This window comes from Pan troglodytes, chromosome X, assembly GCF_028858775.2.
Source record: "Pan troglodytes isolate AG18354 chromosome X, NHGRI_mPanTro3-v2.0_pri, whole genome shotgun sequence".
Taxonomy (NCBI): Eukaryota; Metazoa; Chordata; class Mammalia; order Primates; family Hominidae; genus Pan; species Pan troglodytes.
In genome coordinates, this window is record NC_072421.2 from 83,513,135 (window position 1) to 83,530,122 (window position 16,988).

Here is a 16,988-nt window from a genome sequence, read left to right on the forward strand (position 1 = left end):
GATGAAGCTGGAAACCATCACTCTCAGCAAACTAACACAGGAACAGAAAACCCAACATCGCATGTTCTCACTCATAAGTGGCAGTTGAACAATGAGAACGCATGGACACAGGGAGGGGGGAACATCACACACTGGGGCCTGTCATGGGGAAGCTAAGGGAGGGATAGCATTAAGAAAAATACCTAATGTAGATGACGGGTTGATGGGTGCAGCAAACCACCATGACACATGTATACCTATGTAACAAACCTGCATGTTCTGCACATGTATCCCAGAACTTAAAGTATAATAAAACAAAACACACAAACAAACAAACAAATGCTGGCAAGGAGGTGGAGTAAAGGAAACACTCGTATACTGTTGGTGGGAATGTAAATTAGTACAACCACGATGGAGAACAATTTGGAGGTTCCTCAAAACAATAAAAATAGAGCTACCATATGATCCAGCAATCCCATTGCTGGGTAGATATCCAAAAACATGGTAATCAGTATATTGAAGAGATATCTGTACTCCCATGTTTATTTTAGCATTATTCACAATAGCCATGATATGGAATCAACCTAAGTGTCCATCAGCAGATAAATGGATAAAGAAAATTTGGTACACAATAGAATATTATTCAGCCATAAAAATAATGAAATCCTGTCATTTGCAGCAACATGGATGGAACTGAAGGTCATTATGTTAACTGAAATTAGCCAGGCACAGAAAGACAAATGTCATATGTTCTCACTTATTTATGAAATCTAAAAATGTAAACAATTGAACTCATGGACATAGAGAGTAGAAAGATGGTTACCAGAGGCTGGGAAGGGTAATGGGGGTGTGGGAAGGAGGTGGGGACAAAAAATAGAATGAATAAGACCTAGTATTTGATAGCACAACAGGGTGACTAGAGTCAATAATAATTTATTTTTATTTTTTAAAAAAATTTGGACATATGAGTTTAATTACCTGCTAGGTCATCAGATGGAAATATGTAGTAGTAAATGGATGGAAAAAAGGTTTATAAACTTAGGAGAGAGGCGGGCATTTTTAGACCACTTGAAATTTAGACATTCACCAGATTGGACAATTTTGGGCATTTAAAATAAATCATTTTGCCACAAAAAACACAAAGCAATGTATTAAAACTGGTTTAGAGAATTGCCCAAATGATTTTTTCAACATGATTTGAATTTTTTTCATATTACATTAAATGTCAAATTTTCTTCGGCAAATCTATCCAAATACTACATTTTCATTCTACAACTTAATTTATATTAATATAGTAGAGTGTCCTAAATTGATGTTCATCAGGATACCTTCCTCTAAGCCCTAATGGTTTCTATCTTCCATTTAAAATGTACAAGTATCTTTTAATTAAGTTGTTATTCTCAAAGATATTCTGGAGAAATGATTAGGAATTAAACACCTATAAATTCTTCTTCACTTCTGTTACAGTGTAGCAATTTATTATCTAACCCATAGTGGTCTATCAATTGAGTAGGTTTACTTTCTTGTTCTCTGCAGACATAGCTGACTACAACTCATAAAGCAACGGCTGGCTACAGCTTCTCTACTTCTTTATTAACAACTGTAACTGAGACGATCAACATTCTTTGATCTATATACATTTGGACAAGATTTCGCCTCCAAAGAAAGTCTTCTTTCTCCTGAACCTGCTTCACCAATTTGGCTTTTTCTTCGTTTAATTCTTGTTTAGGAAGATTCTAATTCACAAACTCATTTTGGAGAGCACTGAATGACACAGAATCAAGTGACTGAGATTCACTCACATTGATATTCTTGAAGGTATTTTTCAAATATGTGATTTCTTCAAATTCACTTGTCTATGTGTTTAAAATTTTCTTGAAATTCCGAACAGTTTTCCTCTGTGGAATACGCTGGTTTCTCTGAAAAGTTCTGATTGTTTTCTTCATTCTCTACTTTAAGACGTTTTATCACATTGTAACAGGAATTAAATGAAGATCTTGTTTTCCTTAATCTTTCTTTAAGTGTTGCACTCATAGGTTGTTTTCATGAACTAGTTGTACGGGGAGATGATGGATTCACAAAGGCCTGTGGAGTACTAGGCAAAACCACAGCTGAGTCTGACTGACTTTCCATCTTGAAAATGAAATCTTGGTTTACCTCTCTGCTCTCCCCAGCATGAGCAGAAAGCACATGCAGTTGCAGCCATAAATCTATCCTGTGCCCAAGGTGGGGCCATGCGAGAGAGCTATGGTCAATAATAATTTAATTGTACATTTAAAAATAACTCAAGGAGTATAATTGGATTGTTTGTAACACAAAGGATAAATGCCTGAGGGGAAGGATACCCCATTCTCTATTATGCAATTATTATGCATTGCATGCCCGTATCAAAACACCTCATATTCCCCATAAATATATACACCTACTATGTACCTACCAAAATTTTGAAAAAAAGCAATCCCATTTGAAATAGCTACAAAAAGGTACCTGGGAATAAACTTAACTAAGGAGTTGAAAGCCCTCTCCAAGGAAAACTAAAAAATTCTAATGACACAAAGTGAAGAGGATGCAAACTAATGAAAAGACATCCCAGGCTCACAGATCAGAAGAATTAACATCATTAAAGTAAGAAGACTGCCCAAAGCAGATTGAGTGCAATACTTATCAAAATGCAAATCTAACTGACACCTGATGATCAGAGGTGACATTCTTTACAGAAATAGAAATAACAATCCTCAAATCCATATGGAAACACAAAAGACCCTCAATAGGCAAAGCAATCCTGAACAAAAGAACAAAGCTGGAGGCATCATACTACCTAACTTCAAAATATACTGTATCAAGCTATAGAAACCAAAACATCATGGCATTGATATAAAAAGACACATAGACTAATGGAAAAGAACAGGAAACCCAGAAATAAAACCACATATTTACAGCCAACTGATTTTTTGACAAAGGTGACAAGAATATACATAGGGAAAAGGATACCTTCCTCAATAAATGGTGCTGGTGTTTTACTGTCCCTTCTGTATGGAGCTTTGGACCTGAACCTTTTATGACACTTGCTAATCAGTATAAATGTAAATTTGCATAGTACACAAATGCATTCACAGACATACACATATAGATATGCATGAATAATAAGAGAGACCATTGATCAGCATGTTTCATGTTGGCCACTTGTGGACAGTGATTTCATCCAAAAAGAACATACGTTTTAAACATCTGAGTAGTTTAAGTTAGAAAAAAATTATGAAAGGAAAACAAGAAAACAGGACAAGTGTCCTCCAAAGAGCAGTAGCTGATGACCATACGTTGTAAACAGCCTGACTTCGACAGTGAGTGATAGGGGACATGTAATAAAGCCTGGTAGAACCCAAGAAATCCAGTGTGTCCACAGGCAGACAGGTGTGTAGTATGGACTGATGTTTCTACAATTTAGGGTGAACCTTTCTGTCCCCAGTTAGTTGTGAAAATAGTTTTTAAAAACAGTTTTAGCCTTTTTAGAGTAATTTTCTGGTCCCTTCTGTGCTTTGAAATGTTAAGGATCAATTTTTGGGGCAAGTTCCCTGTTGGGAGATCCTTGTTTTCAGGATTTGAACATGTGCACGACTTGCACCACATACTGCCGGCAGATGGGGCACTTGCTCATGCGCTTGCTACACTTGGTGCAGGTGATCATGTGCCTGCACTCAAGCAGGTAGAGGCATTTTCAGAGGTTCTAATAAATGACATTTCCCAGAAGTGTGTATTTCGTTTAAACATTTTGTGTGCAAGTGTCAGAAATCCAGTGGTGTTTTCTGAACATCAAAGCAGGGGATTTGATTATAAGGATACAGGAGTGTATCACAAACCCTCAGGGCAGGAATGATACTGGACCTCCAGTATCATTAGAATTAGAAAGCTCTCAGAAACCAATTCTAGGTTCACCTGGCAGTTCTGTGTCTCTCATCTCTGTTTTTTCTTTCTTTACAAACAGATTTTCTCTGCTCTACTGTCCACCTAGTGGAAAATATGGCTGCCTATAGCTAAAGAGGTTTCATGGTACGTATCAGCCACCCAGAAAATTTAAAACTCATTATGGATCTCAATTTCAAAGTGGGTCAGGGGCCTGCCCCCACCCTAGGTCGAGTCTACTGTGGCCAGAGGAGCAGGGTTATGCAGGTGATGCATGGCAATGAGTCAGGCATTGTCATGTGCTGAGGACACAAGGATGAATGACAGGGTCCCTGCACTCAAGTTGTTCACTGTCTAGAAGACAGAAACAAAATCAGAAAACTTAGAATCCAACGAAGTAAGTACTTTATGAACAGTACTGGGGGTTCCACAGAGGGAAAAGTAATTTTGCCAAAGTATTAGCAGTCGAAGTAACACTACATCTGGATTTTAAAGACAGAATATAAATTTGTTGTAAGAAAAGGGGTGTGGTAGTAGCAGAGAGAGGTTAGAGGTTAGGGCAGGGGTCCCCAACCACTGGGTCACAGACTTGTACCAGTCTGCGGCCTGTTAGAAACTGGGCAGCACAACAGGAGGTGAGTGGCAGGCAAGCAAGCATTAGTGCCTGAGCTCTGCCATCTGTCAGATCAGCAGTTGCATTAGATTCTTATAGGAGCACAAACCCTATTGTGAATTGGCATGCGTGGGATCTAGGTTGTGCGCTCCTTATGAGAATCTGATTCCTAACGATCAGAGGTGAAACAGTTTCATCCTGAAACCATCCCTGTACTGCTTCCCGTCTGTGGAAAAATTCTCTTCCACAAAACTGGTCCTTGGTGCCAAAATGGTTGAGGACCGCTGAGTTAGGGCATTTTAGAAAAATAAATGATATGTGCAATGGGCCAGAGTCTGAGGATAGTGGGAAGTTCATTGTGATTGAAGAATAGAGTGAGAGGTGAGAAGGGAGGTGGAATGACAGGAGATGAAGCAAGAGAGGAATATTTTGTATTTTGGGGAGGTGAACTCACATGTATACTGAAGAGGTCAGATTGTATTTTATAGGCAGCAGTTTTAAAGGACTGACATGATCAGGGCTCTTATGTGTTTTTAATTTTTAGGTGAAACTCTGCCACTGGTAGGACAGGCAGATGTAGTTCATTATGATGAGAAAGAACAGAATCTTACTATTTACTAGTTCATAAACATGTTTTGATGTGTACCAATTCAGAGGAGCAATCCAAGCCTTTCCAACTATGACCTTGGATGTCATTCTATCTCTCGGCACTTCAGTTTCCTCATCAATGTCCTCATCTATAAAATGGAGGATAATTACTTACAAGTTATTATGAGATTAACAGAAGAGAGCCTAGTACATAGTAGGCACTACGAGTGTTACCTGTAATTTTTTTCCTATCCTCTGAGCTATGCTCAGGGTCCCAAGCTCTATCTTGTCACAGCCACATATGGTGCAGGCTGGGGATACCTACTTAACGGCTTCATTCTTACATATCTGTGGTGTGTTCCTATGCTAAATGACCTCCTTCTCATAATGCGTAAGCAGAAGAAGGAACCAATGAGGTGATTTCTACCTCAATAGGTATTGGAGTAGACAGAAGAGCCTGGTGTCAGGATGACTCATTAGAATAGTCTGAAAGAGAATGATAACAGTGGGTCGTGGGAATAAAGAGGAGGTGGCTGTGATCAGGAAGATATTCTGAGATAAAAAATCAGTAAGATTGTGTGCCCAAATGCATGCGGAAATTGAGGAAAAGTGATGAATTGTAATTTACCATGTGTGTAAGCAAGATGAATAGATCTTTTGACTCTACTGGATCAACTACTTTGATTTTTAAAAATCCTAGATTTCAGTTGGCTTATTCACTTGTTCCATTGGTAGCACAAGTTAGACAAAAATAACTGGCATGATCTCCACTCAGCCCTTAAGAAGAATAGGAAAAGAAAATTAGCCAGGTGTGATGGCGTGTGCCTGTTTTCTCAGCTACTCAGGAGGCTGAGGTGGGAGGATTGCTTGGGGCTAAGATGTCAAGGCTGCAGTGAGCTATGATTGCGCCATTGAACGCCAGCCTCAGGGACACGGTGAGACCCTGTCTCTAAGAAAAATAAAAATAAATTTAAAAACACAATAGATCTACTGCCCCATCACTGACAATTGTTGAAGGCAACAGCTAGTAACAGTGAAACTATGTTTATTTCTTCCAGCTTTACTAAGATATAACTGACAAAATCGTACCCAAAGGATTATAAATCATTCTACCATAAAAACACAGGCACATGTATGTTTATTGTGGCACTGTTCACAATAGCAAACACTTGGAACCAACCCAAATGCCCATGAATAATAGACTGGATAAAGAAAATGTGGCATGTATACATCATAGAATACTATGCAGTGCAGCCGTAAAAAAGGATGAGTTTATGTCCTTTGCAGGGACATGGATGAAGCTGGAAACCATCATTCTCAGCAAACTAACACAAGAACAGAAAACCAAACACCACATGTTCTCACTCATAAGTGGGAGTTGAACAATGAGAACACATGGACACACGGAGGGGAACATCACACAGCAGGGCCTGTCGGGGGGTGGGGGGCTAGGGGAGGGGGAGCATTAGGAGAAATACCTAATGTAGATGACGGGTTGATGGGTGCAGCAAACCACCATGGCACGTGTATACCTATGTAACAAACCTGCACGTTCTGCACATGTATCCCAGAACTTAAAGTATATTTAAAAAATTTAAAAAAAACACAATAGATCTACTGCGCCATTACTGACAATTGTTGAAGGCAACAGCTAGTAACAGTGAAACTATATTTATATCCTTCCAGTTTTACTGAGATATAACTGACAAATAAAATTACACATATTTATGGTTTAAGCATTTTGATACATGTATATATTTTGAAATGATCCAATGTACAGCGTGGTGACTATAGTTAATAATACTGTATTGTATATTTGAAATTTGCTAAGAAAGTAGAACATAAGTGTTCTCACCACAAACATACAAACATAAAGGAAACTGTGAATAAATGAATATACTAATTATCTTGATTGTGGTAATCATTTCACAATGTATACATATATCATTTCACAATAAATTATATTTTTAATATAGGGCAAAGATTGAATTTTTGACTGGATAATTGGAGCATATATTATACAATATATATTTTCGGCTGTTTCTGAAAAAAAAATATTCAACAGATTCTCATAGAATAGTGTCACAAGTCCAAATGTGAGGCATCAAAAAGGTTTCATGTGTGGAAATTAGTAGCAGACTCCATGTTGCAACGTCTAAAAACTGCCTAGATAGAAACATTTTAGAGGTTAAAAAGCATTAACAATTTCATCATAGATTGGTGATAATAAAGTAGGCAATCTAAGTCGTAAGATTATAAATTCCCTCCACTCCATGGTACTCAATAATGCCATTTTCATTTTTAAATTTTTAACTAAGGGGAAGAGAGAGGGAGAGGGGCTGACTCTGTAAACATGTTTATTCTTCCTGACCTTGCCCTGTGCCAGTGTTGCTCAGCCACACTACCTCTTTCTCTTTCTTCCTCTGGCCTGGGAAGACATCAATCAAAGGTAATAAATTTAAACAGGTGATTTTTAGAGTCCCTGGTTTCAAAACATTATAAAACAAAGTATATAGGACTGAACTGAATCCTATAGGACCTCCTTTTCAGAAATAGTGGAGGGTAGTTATGTTGTAAAGGAAGAAACAATGTACAGGTAGGTTATTATTATTAACCTATATATTATTATTAACCTTTATCTGTCATTTAAAAAATTTACTATGAAAAATTTTAAACACAATAGAAAATGCATAATAGAAACAACTCCCCATATATCATGTATTTAATCATTAATATTTTGTTCTACTTATTTCATCTATTTTTAAAATCTCTGAGATATCTTTTAAAAATTAAAATTATCTCATTCAACACTATTAATATGAATTCCTTATATCAACTATCATCCAGTAAATGTTCAATTCCCTCTGATTGTCTCAAAACGGTCTGGATTTTGCTTTAAAAAAAAAAAAAAAAGATGTCAGTCTGGGTGCTGTGGCTAATGCCTGTAATCCCAGCACTTTGGGAGGCTGAAGTGGGCGGATCATTTGAGGTCAGGAGTTCCAGACCAGCCTGACCAACATGATAAAACCCCGTTTCTACTAAAAATACAAAAAAATTAGCTGAAAAAAATTAGCTGGGCATGGTGGCCTGCGTCTGTAATCCCAGCTACTTGGGAGGCTGAGGCAGGAGAATCACTTGAACCCGGGAAGCAGAGGTTGCAATGAGCCCAGATCACATTACTGCACTCCAGCCTGGGCAACAGAGCAGGACTCCATCTTAAAAAAAAAAAAAAAAAAAGATGTCATTTGTTCAAAACAAGGTCAGCATGTTGCAGTTGTTTGATATCTCTAAAATCTCCTTTAGTCTGTAATAATGCTTCCTCCATTTTTTTTTCCTGTGCCAGTTAATTGTTGATAAAATTGGGTCATTTGTCCTGTAGAATTTTACATGTTGTATCTTCATGATGTCACTTAGCATGCTTTCCTGTCCCCCTCATGCCTGTAAGCTGGTAGTTAGAGCTAAAGGCTTGATTAGATTTAGGTTCATTTTATTTTTTTATTTTGGCAAGAATTCTTCCTAGGCAATGCTGTATGCTTTCTATTTCAACACACAAGGAAACTTATAATGTCTGCCTTTCTACTTATAATAATTTTAAGATTGATCAGTAGGTTCGAGTGATGCCTTTCAACTACAGGTTTTAGCAGTCATTGATAATCATTGCCTAGGTACATTATTATACTATATTGAGTTTATAAAACAGTGATTTTTCTAATTCTATCATTCCTCATGCATTTATTAATTGTGATTCTTCTACAAGAACTTTCCTTTAACAACTATTTGGATATCCTGAAATACAGTCTTTACAGGACATATATGATAATTGCTTCCGTCTCTTTATTAGTTTCTAGAACAAAGAGTGCCTTAGCAATCTTCATGGCTGGTCAATGAGGTTCGTTTGCTTTTTGGAGTATCATTATTCACTCTTGATGTTCAAATGGCCTTATCTGTGACCAATGGGAGTTCCTTCACATTGGTTCTTATGTCCTTTTGACATAACACCAGTAGCCTTTGCCAATTTTCTAGCTAGAAAATATATTTTTAGAATGAAGTAACTGCATCTTGAGTGTATATTGATTTTTTTTGGGGGGGGGTATAATTGAAATCCAAACACTGCACATATTTAATCTGTACAATTTGATGAGTTTGAACATATGCATACACTGATCTGATTCAAACTAAAGAGCACAGGGTTTTTACTTATCTTTGTTTTTATATTATTTTCTTGTTCTAAATGTTAATAATCCCATCAACATTATCTATCACAATAAATATTAGCACTATCATCAAGTCCACTCAATAAAGTTTAAGATTTGTGTTCTCTACCCATCTCCATATCTTACAATATATACTTAAATACTATGCTTGCATTAGTCCACTTTTGCATTGCTATAAAGAAATGCCTGAGACTGGGCAATTTATAAAGAAAACGGGTTTTATTGTTTCACAGTTCTGCAGGCTGTACAGGAAGCATGATGGTGGAATCTACTTGGCTTCTGGGAAGGCCTCATGAAACTTACAATCATGGTGAAAGCAGAAGCAAAAGAGAACTTTTAAATGACCAGGTCTCGTGAGAATTCACTCTCTATCATGAGGTGAGTGCCAAGAGGACTGTACTAAACTATTCATGAGAAATATGCCCTTATGATCCAATCACTTCCCACCAGGCCCCATCTCCAACATTAGGGATTACAATTCAACATGAGATTCGGGTGGGGACATAGATCCAAACTATACCAATGCTTTAAAGTCACCTAATTCTACATACAGTTATGCCAACAACTCAATACATGGTTATTAAAGGCTTCACATTTTATGGATTGCTTTTGGTTTCAAAGTCAAAACTATAAAACAAGGTACAAAGAGGTCTAGCTTCCATTCCTCCACCCTGCCTCCTCCCTTTCACAATAGGTGACTATTTTAATATGCGTTTTGGAATGCCCCTACCTTTCTCACACAAAATGAAGATATACATGCACATTTGTGTATATTCTTCTGTCACTTAAAAGTGTATTCTGGTGATCACATAAGCAGTAGTTTCCTAATTCCATCTTACAACTGCATAGTACTCCATTGTAAGAGATGAATCATAGTTTATGTAACTAGTCACCCGTTGATTATTACCTTTCATATCTGAACTGCACTTTATAAAACATCAATGTAACCCAAAGTCTGAAGTCACTATTTTTGGAGGTCCCACATGCCACCTAAGAACTTGGCGTTGGATTACTAAACAGATTCAAATTTTAAATACAACAATACGTGAATACTTGCTAGTTATAAAAAACTGGAAAACTAAAACAATTATGTAGAATTAGAAGTCTTTTCATTCTCCTCCTACGAATACTAATCTCTTCCCAACATAACCAGTTACCATTTTAGTATGTAACTTCCCAAAAATTTTCTATGATAGGCATATATATGTAATAAACACAGGGTTTTGATTTTTACACATATATACTTACCATTCTGTGACTTGGTTTTTAAACATGTTGGAGATATATTTCATACAGATGCACCTCACTTTTCGCAGCTGCACAGTATTCTATACTATTAAATGCCTATATTAACAATTCAAGCCAGTCTCCATTTAATGAACATATAGGTTATTTCAAAAATTAAATAAAACCACAAAGCTATAGTGTGGAACCTTGTATTTTGTGCACATGTACAAAACATTCTATAAGCTGGGTTTTTAGAAATGAAAGTGTTTGGCCAAAGGCTATCTGCATTTAAAGTTTTGATAGGTTTTGATTTGCATTTCTGATGCCAAATAAATCATTCTACCAAAAAGACACATGCACTCATATATTCATCAATGTGCTATTCACAATAGCAAAGACCTGGAATTAATCCAGGTGCCCATCAATGGCAGACTGGATAAAGAAAATGTGGTACTTACACACCTTGAAATGCTATGCAGCCATTAAAAAAAAAAAAAAAAAAAAAAAAAAAGAAGACGAGATCATGGCCTTTGCAGCAATGTGGATGGAGATGGAGGCCATAATCCTAAACAAATACAGGAACAGAAAACCCAGATACAGCATGTTCTCACTTGTAAGTGGGAGCTAAACACTGAGCACATGTAGACATAAACATGGTAATAACACACAATGCAGCCTACTAGAGGAGGGAGGGAGGGAGGGAGGGAGGGGGACACGCATTGTAAAACTACTTACTGGGGTGCAGCACACCAACATGGCACATATATACATACGTAACTAACCTGCACGTTGTGCACACGTACCCTAAAACTTAAAGTATAATAATAATTTAAAAAAAACTACTTACTGGGTACTATGTTATCTGGGTGATGGGATTCATATCCCAAACCTCAGCATCATGCAATATTCCCATGTAATACTCCTTCATATGTACTGCCTGAAGCTAAAAGTGGCACTGAAAAAATTTGTAAATATTAAAAATAATGCCATTTTAATAATCTGCAAAAAAAAGTTTTGACAGGTTCTGCCAAATTGTCCTTTGAATATGCTGTAACCTACTTATGTACTTTCTTACTCACAATGTATGAGTGTCTTTTCCCCTACATCCTTACCACCCTGGCTATTATCAGTATTTGGGATTCTGCCAACTTGATAAACAAAACATATCTCCTGGGTTTGTCTGCATTTCCTTGATTGTTATGAGACTGGATTTTATTATATAGCTTTAAGATGTTAATTTCCAGAACTTTCAGGATGGTATTGACATATTAAAATGTGATTTCAACACAACCTTGGGCAAACTTATTTTACTTTTAAAAATAAGAGAAAAAATGCTATGTTAATAGTACACATAGAGCAGTAGTTTCTAACATATTTTAGAAATGGAAATGGAAAAATTAAGTGCTAGTATTTCATCTTTTCAAGTTCTGGAGAAAATGCTTGGCTAAGTTGGTACACTCATTCTATTTTTTTCCCCACACATAAAAATCCTGAATAGGACAATTCACTGAGGCTTCTAGATCAGTTACAGTGTCCACCTCTAAAGAATGTTTCTTTTAGGAGTCAACTGTCTCATTGACAGGAGGAAGATTTACACATGCAAGTCCTATTAATAGGAGTTACAAGCACAAATCCCCCTTCAACGATAGACCAAAAAGACCCTACAGTCTACCAGGATCCAGGTTCTAATGATTACCTGTCATATTGTCCTAGGAGTCATCATCACCAGAAAGAGCAGACATGGCAACTTATACCACAAGGGTATCTCATTGCAGCCCCAAAGCTAAATTGTGCATCAATGGAAAGAAAAGTGGCCTTCAAAATGTGACTTGGGATACTAAGTGTTAAACCACTTAACCAGTATTTTTAAACAGCCATCATTAAAGAAAATTCAAACATTTGGAACCATTTTTTTTAAAGTGTGACTATTGTATGAGTTTCAAGGTGCTTGAAGGATAATACAGCTGTTTATTTAAAAATTCAATTAATCTTATCTTTCTTAAAATTGATTAATTAATAATCTCACAGATAAGCTGCCAGTTTTGAGAGTCCTGTTATCTTTTTAATGTCTCCTTACTGAGGAACTTTAGAAACTACTTGAAATTGACAAAAAGTGTGAGTCTGCTTTAATTATTTGACTCAATAGCAAATCATAGTTTAGTGAATAATTTCTGCATAAAAAGAACATCAGCAGTCTCTTGTCTCTTGCAAATGAGTTGCTGGGGACTCAAACCCCTTAAAGAAAAACATTTCAGGTTCTCATTTACAAAGCAGATATGAAAAACCTTTCAGATTCTCATCATGTAAGTGAGATGTGAAAACAGTCTGTAGGCAATCAATGTACTGTAAATTCACAGCCCATGCCGCACAGCCTCTACAGCACTGATTCCAAACAGAGGAAGGTCTCATCCACCTTTGTTTGATATTGGCACTAATGTTGGCATCTAGAACAGTTTGCAAAGTAGCTCATGCCCCTATATTATTTCATTGCCTTTCTCACAAACTTAGCACAGTTGGCAGATGCCTAAAAACAAAACCAAATATACAGCTTGACAATTAAGTATTTACATACTAGACTAATATTAAAACATAAATCAGGTTAAAGGCAATCTTCAAATTCTTGGCATATATAAAAGATGCAAGTATTACAAAATATGACACCATGACTGAAAAGGATTTAAAAGTCTTTATTTCCTCTGAAAACTTACTGGTAAAGTATACAATTTATGAATAATCATATATTCATGCTTTTTGAAATATATCTGAGTAAAAGACAAATTATTCAATATCAATAGCAGTAAATAACTTACTTGCATGAAAATTATTACAATTCCTACTGTAAAGAATCACCAACCACTATTTAGCAATTAAATTTCAACAAATTTTTTTTGGAACTCTTTAGGACTTTAGACAAAGGCTACCAAGGCTGCCAATACAGGTAACTATGGCAGTGACAGAAGTCAATCATTAATACTGCCATTATTTTAGACAAAGGGCTGACAATCTCAGAAACTAGTTCTAGAAATTATCATCAATGTGGCCATTTTACTATGGACAAATAAATATGGGAGATAGGGAACTTGTTACTCCATTTTCCTATAGAAAAATATATAAATTGACCTTTTATATATACACAGGTATGTATACACATACAGTATATATTTTTCTGAGCAGGCACACCAACTAGGAAAAAATACAATAGCAACATAGGATTAGGTATTGGTTCTCATACTGATCACTAAACTAAATGGTATTATCATTTTCGGTTAATAAGAAGCATGCATAACTAAACAGTTTAAATACTTGAATCAAAATTCTTTAATAGCATTTTCTGAAATTTTAAATTAGCTACTGAAAATTTTCCACTATGTACAATATATTTTATTAATATGATTTCAAGCTTAAGGTTTTATAACAAGACTTTTCTTTTTGATTTAAAACTATAAGAACAAATATTTATTTGCAGTAATTAGGATAGCTAAAAACAAAGCTCTAAGAATAATTTCTGTTACATTTTGAGGCAACGGGAAATATATAAAGTTCTTAAAGTCTTTTATCAGTTGTATGATATTTTAATCATCATGAATCATGTTCAGGAACTTTTAAACATTTCAATCATATTTAATAAATGACCTGAAAGAGAGATTCTGATGCTAATGGATGAAACAGGGTACAATAATGGACCACAAACTATCTCCTCCATTGTTCTACATATAGGTGGCTGCAGTAAGGCCAATAGAATTTTTGTGGTTATTCTAGGCCTACCCTGATTGTCTGTTTACATGAATGTGCATGCTGCATTCAAGCGGCTTTAACTCTAAGACCGTAACAGTACAATATCTTTATTGGCACAATTTACTGCAATTGTATTCAGACTCAATCGTCTCATCTACTGGAACCTTTTATAATATATTGCTGATATCCAGGGGCAAGGCCAATATCCGGTACATTAATAAGTATGTATTAGACATTGAGTGCATATGCCCCAGCTGGGTTTCAGGAAACATGATTTGATATAAGAAAAATCGAATCCCTGTGACAAAGTAGGTTATAATGTGATCCTACTGTCCCTGATTTGTGTGACATTATAAAAGGGGAAGTGAGGGAAAGGGGACTAAAGAGATGGGGAGGGGCTGTACACTGGGAGGTAGGGATAGGAGCAGCCTGAGAGGCTAGTAAGTTAAGTTCTTCCATTATTCTGGCTTGAACTATATCTGCAGTGGGTAGAAAGGTGAGGCAAGAGCTATATTCCTTGGTTCTTTCCATTTCCCATGAATCTGTGACCTGCCACAGCTGGCTTCCTTTAAGAACATCTCTGAAACCTGGTGAGGTCAGGGACCAGCTGCAGTTGAAGTATGTAAGAACTATGTACTTTACATTGGAGCCATGGCTTCCTGACAGACAATATAGGCCAGATGTTGTGAAAAAAAAACAAATAGTTCATTTGTTTGTTTATTTACAGGCAATTATAAGTCTCAACTATTGCTCAAATAAAGTAGACCATCAGAGCTTGGTCATTTGAGAAAATTTAAATATAGGCAACGTCACTGCAGCTTAGTTTGCTGCCTATGTACAGCCCTTTTTTTTTTTTTTTTTTTTTTGTGAGACAGAGTCTTGCTCTGTCACCCAGGCTGGAGTGCAGTGGCAAAATCTTGGCTCACTGCAACCTCCGCCTCCCTGGTTCAAGTGAGTCTGCTACCTCATCTTCAAAGTAGCTGGGATTACAGGTGCCCACCATAACACCCAGCTAAAATTTTGTATTTTTAGTAGAGACAGGGTTTCGCCATGTTGGCCAGGCTGGTCTCGAACTCCTGACCTCAAGTGATCTACCCACCTCAGCCTCCCAAAGTGCTGGGATTACAGGCAGCCCTAACGTTTTTATGTAGTGTATATTAGGGCTTACCAACTGTCATACACAATTTGGAGTCCTTGGTGGTTGCAGGTTTACCTACCAGAAAAGGAATAAAACAATTTATAGAGTGTTTTCCTTAGTAATATTTCAAAACCACAATTCTACTTGTTACTATTTTTACTGGTCTGTAAGACTATAAAATACTACTTTAAAAAAGAAATTTTCATTTAAAAAGCTTAATGCAATAAAAACACCGTGATCTATTTTGTTTGGAAGTTGACTGACAGCAAGCAATTATTTCCTGCGTGAGACTTTTGAGATTCATCAAGTCAATGGGAAAATTCTAAAACAATTTTCTTCTGGCAAACCGAGTCTAAACATGGCATTGCATTGTCTTCATAACCATTCTCATATAGTAGGCATAGTAATACTATTTCCACTTTATATATGGAGAAACGTAGGCTCAGAAGTTAAACAATTTACCAAATATCATCAGTAGGACAGCCAGGATTAAATTAGGTCTGTAGACAATTAGCCTAATACTCTAGTTACTTGACAGACAGAATATCCAAATACCAATGAGCCTATCCACACCTTTCCTTCCATTCTTTCATTTCTTCATTATTGACCTTTCCCAATATGTAAATAATTTACAAACAAATATCACTACTGATACTAAAAAACACCACTGACTTGTTCGTAAAAATGTCTAAACACCTTTATATTAGCATTTTCAATGCTTCTCAACATAGAAAGCAAAACAAACCTGTATTCCAAATACAGGCTTCTATCTAGATCATGATACTTTAGTTTTTCTATATGTTTTTATCATTATGTTATGATGCTCTTGTCCATAAAGAAAATATAATTCAAATAACCAAAGAAAATACATGAGCTGGTTCTGAAAATGTGGCTTTCAAACAAAGATCCAAAGTGGTAAGCAAAATTGTCCTAAGACCATGGAATTATTAACAATGCATAGGATCACTTTCATATCCACAGTTACATTCCTGAGAATCAATTGATTTATAATTTTCATCTGCTAGTCACACAAGTTTGGTATTTAAAATGAGCAAGTCAATGTGCTTTATAAGTGTTGTGTGTTCTTGGAATGTCCTCTATAAGGAAAATCCCCTTTTGGATTTCTATTACCTATTTTGCCTTATAATTGCTGCTGCTTTCTAACATTTCTCAAACAGTCCTTCTATCAAGTAGACTCTGAGATCAGTCAAAATTTCCAAAGTTGGGTATCCAGTTTGGTGTATATCCATTATTCAGAGGACTCCTCTAGGTTTCCAAGGTTTGTGCTTTCCTTGAAAGTCTCCGAGTTAGCCTCTAGTATGGCACTGGATTCTGAAGCCTCTGGCTGTAAACTGTCTCCATCAAGGATAATGTCTTCAGGATTTGGTGGAGGGGGACAGAAATCTTCATTGGGGCAGATTTCCTGGAAAAGTGTTTCAGCCTGGCCAAGGAAGAAAAGATAAAATCGTTTTTGGAAATCGGTTTAAAATGTGTGTGCATTTCTGGCATTAACTAAAAAAAATTAAGTGTTTTATCCTTAAAAATTTGCTTAAACAGGCTACAGCACTTTATCAGAATACATGAACTTCCGTAA

At 36.3% G+C, this 16,988-nt stretch overlaps 1 protein-coding gene and 1 pseudogene across 9 annotated transcripts in view; both read right to left on the reverse strand.

The window, feature by feature from the left end:
- Window positions 1–1,409: 1,409 nt before the first annotated feature.
- LOC100609563 (swi5-dependent recombination DNA repair protein 1 homolog) lies at window positions 1,410–2,137 on the reverse strand (annotated as a pseudogene).
- Window positions 2,138–13,188: 11,051 nt separating this feature from the next.
- CHM (CHM Rab escort protein) overlaps window positions 13,189–16,988 on the reverse strand; it is a 187,764-nt gene continuing 183,964 nt past the window's right edge. For all 9 annotated transcript variants that reach the window (XM_024353228.3, XM_001146272.5, XM_063804190.1 and 6 more), the window contains one exon: window positions 13,189–16,835. In XM_024353228.3, the coding sequence (XP_024208996.1) occupies window positions 16,644–16,835 (192 nt within the window). In that variant the 3' untranslated portion in view covers window positions 13,189–16,643. The remainder of the gene's footprint in view (window positions 16,836–16,988) is intronic.